This window comes from Amphimedon queenslandica, unplaced genomic scaffold (genome assembly GCF_000090795.2).
Source record: "Amphimedon queenslandica unplaced genomic scaffold, v1.1 AMPQUscaffold_10057, whole genome shotgun sequence".
Classification (NCBI taxonomy): Eukaryota; Metazoa; Porifera; class Demospongiae; order Haplosclerida; family Niphatidae; genus Amphimedon; species Amphimedon queenslandica.
Window position 1 is genome coordinate 1 of NW_003549672.1, and position 2,927 is coordinate 2,927.

The following is a 2,927-nucleotide window of genomic DNA, read 5'->3' on the forward strand; positions in this document are numbered from 1 at the left end:
GGCGTGTTGCCATTTTTGTCTCTCTTATCTAGGAAAGTGTGATCAATATCTAGTAGATATCTTGAGGCTTCAACAAAGTTTTGTTCAAAAACGACATGAATAGGATAGTATCCAGTAGAGGGATCTATTAGGTCCGATTGACTCTTGTCTAGAATATGCTTAAAAGGAATGAAGTCTTTTCTCTCTGCAGTCTCTTTTAGCTGTAGAAATAGCGAGTGTGTTTCAGACAGCATCATTCCATCAGCTTCTACTTCTAAATCAGTCATGACAATGAAACTGTACAATAAAAACAAGAAGTGGAAAAGTAATCAAAGTAAAACTAACCATATGCTGGATTGGAAAAGATACAACTAAAAGTACCAGACCTTCAGAAAACCTTTATAAGTAGGGCTTTTACCCAACCCAAAACTTTGTTTACACAATGATTACGCGTAGGAGTCGAGTCAGCAAAATTTTTCTATAATTATTCAAATTTCAGCCATACTTAAATTTACATTAATAATAAACTGTATTAATTGAAAGATAATAATCACAGCCAATATTATTATTATTCTTAGAGAAGAAGATTAAAAAAACCACAAAACAGCTAACTAATGAGTCCTAAGTTGATAGTCTATAGGAGTAAAAAGAAAAAATAAACATAAATACAAATAAAAAGTCATACAATACCTCCATTTTGAGTAATGTAGCGAACCCAAGGAAGGGCCTGGTAACCACTTTTCTCAATAATCTTCAAATATCGGACCTGAACCACACATAATATACAGTAAAACTCAGTATATCTCAGTAAACTCTACCTACCTGTATGCCTGAAGTTGTAAAGTAAGGGATCTCAAACTTGACGGAGATTGGTGGCCGTCCTTCTCCTTCCTCTGTAATAATAAAGTGAGAGTCAATATAAATACCTCATGTGACTATGATGTGACTAACCTGACTGTACACTGGGGAGACCAAAATGAGCTCTCAATACATATTCCTTCCCACCCTGAGAGAAAAGAGAGAGGAGAGGGACAAAGGGAGAAAGAAGAGAAAGGGTGACATTAATGGAGGATAAAGGGAAAGAAATAAAAGGTAGAGGGGAAGAGGAAAGACAGGATACAAGGAGGAATAGAAGGGGAAAAGACTCACAGGGAAAGACTTGATCTTCCACGATAGTGCATTCTTCTCTGGAGCATAAGTAGCAGTACCAGCAGTACACTAACACATTAGGTGATAGTTCATGTGAATGATGAGTATGGTACTTACCCTATGCCTTGGAGTATCAGCATCAGCTGGTACTGGGATTAATATCTCAACATCATTTGCTGTAGATCTCCTCTTAAACTGACCTTTTGCCTAATATAGATGAAATGAAAAGTATGGATAAAAAAAGGTTATGTGAATCATGTGATATGCATGTACAAACAAATATACTATAATTTGATAGCCTGATCATTATCTTTCTGCTTTGAAAGTAAAAAAAGATTATCAAAATTGTATAGAGTCCCCCAAAACATTTATAATTAGTATTATAAATGTTTTGGGGAACTCTATAGTTACAATTTTATGTCAACAATAATATTATGCTTCAGTTATTAGTTAATTTGGTTCCAATTGTAAGTTAGCAGCAACAAATTCCTTCCAATGATCACGTCATGTACTGTAAGTGTATGTGTCTATTTTTAACTATACAGACAAAATTAGACAGTACATGTATGTGACAATGTGTTTACATAACAGTTAAAAAGAAACAATGCCCAAAAAAAAATACCCGTAGTACCAGCTGTCAGTTTACCCAAACAAGGTAGAATTATAATGAACTGCCCATGCACATGTACGTGATCCTACCTTAATCAAATACTCCACTCTGCTGTGGGAGTGTCTCTCAATCACTGACTCCACCCATATCAGCGGCTTCACTTGAGTGTTCAAACGATACGACATCAACTCAAACTCTCCGTCGGGAGGGACAAACGAAATGGTTCGGTCATTTTCAAAACGCGAGAGCCTCACACACTGATGGAACTTGACATCTTCAAGCTCAACAGCTTTAGAGCGAGTACCTAATAAGAATAGAAAAAATTTATAGTCATTACTATGATAAAATATACATGTACATGTAGTACTAGTATCTATTCATGTGTAACAGAAGATAATGATGCTATTTATATGAGTCATTGCAATCTGATAATGCTAAATGTATTTTAGACTGACTATCAGATGTCAGAACTACAGTGACCCATACATTGTACAATGTACATGTACACCATGCTATGAAGATAGAAGCAAGACTTGTATAAACTTCTGTGGTTACAAATTTATGTTTCAGTTTGTCTATCAAGTATCATGACAAGAATATCAAGAAGAAAAGATTTTAGTAGCAGATTTGTCAAGTTAACCTCAATTTATTTTGTGGGAAGAAGGCAGACAAAGGGGTTTTCACTGTGGTTACCCACAATGCCCACTTTTCCATTGTACATGTATGTACATGTACAGATGCGTCTACATCGAATCAACAATATTTACATGTTCCTCCCAAGCAATTCCAAGAAAATTTTATTCATAAATCAATTGAGGGATTAGAATAAACTAGAAGCATATAAAAATACCCACAAATGAAATAATTAAATAATTAAATAATGCAATCCCCACTGTGGCCCATATTTAGAAAAATAATGTTACTATGATGTATCATTATTAACTTACGTCCTGTATTCTCAAAGAGTATCTTATCATTGAGTCCCAGTCTCAGTTCAGGCATTCCAGTGAGGTGGACATTCATTTTGACACTACCAACAATCTCACTCTGTAGTACTTGAGCATTAGCACTGACCTTTCAAGGAGAATTAAAGCAGATAAACTTGTACCACTCTCTTTCTCTCCTTCTTCCCCCTTTCCCTCTACTTTCCCCTTCTCTTCCTTTCTCCTTCTTTGTTCTCCTTTCATCC

At 35.4% G+C, this 2,927-nt stretch overlaps 1 protein-coding gene and 1 long non-coding RNA gene across 2 annotated transcripts; both read right to left on the reverse strand.

The window, feature by feature from the left end:
• Positions 1–59: 59 nt before the first annotated feature.
• Positions 60–427, reverse strand: LOC109590413 (uncharacterized). Its single transcript, XR_002189304.1, has 2 exons — positions 325–427; positions 60–276 (listed from the first exon to the last, which is right to left on the reverse strand). It is a non-coding gene; the product is annotated as an uncharacterized LOC109590413 (long non-coding RNA).
• Positions 428–458: 31 nt separating this feature from the next.
• Positions 459–2,832, reverse strand: LOC100632771 (AP-1 complex subunit mu-1-like). Its single transcript, XM_011410144.2, has 8 exons — positions 2,686–2,832; positions 1,828–2,042; positions 1,246–1,335; positions 1,129–1,197; positions 931–985; positions 802–872; positions 670–745; positions 459–613 (listed from the first exon to the last, which is right to left on the reverse strand). Exons 1-8 carry the CDS (start codon positions 2,759–2,761, stop codon positions 591–593), a joined length of 675 nt encoding a protein of 224 aa, XP_011408446.1. The 5' UTR covers positions 2,762–2,832; the 3' UTR covers positions 459–590.
• Between the last annotated feature and the right edge of the window lie 95 nt (positions 2,833–2,927).

Excerpts from the sequence above, each read along its gene's own strand:
- LOC100632771 (XM_011410144.2), bottom strand. The coding sequence starts at position 2,761 with ATGAATGTCCACCTCACTGGAATGCCTGAACTGAGACTGGGACTCAAT. Across the intron at positions 1,198-1,245 it reads CTGATACTCCAAGGCATAGG|TGTACTGCTGGTACTGCTAC; the intron begins GTAAGTACCATA and ends CTAATGTGTTAG. Across the intron at positions 873-930 it reads TCTCCCCAGTGTACAGTCAG|AGGAAGGAGAAGGACGGCCA; the intron begins GTTAGTCACATC and ends TTATTATTACAG.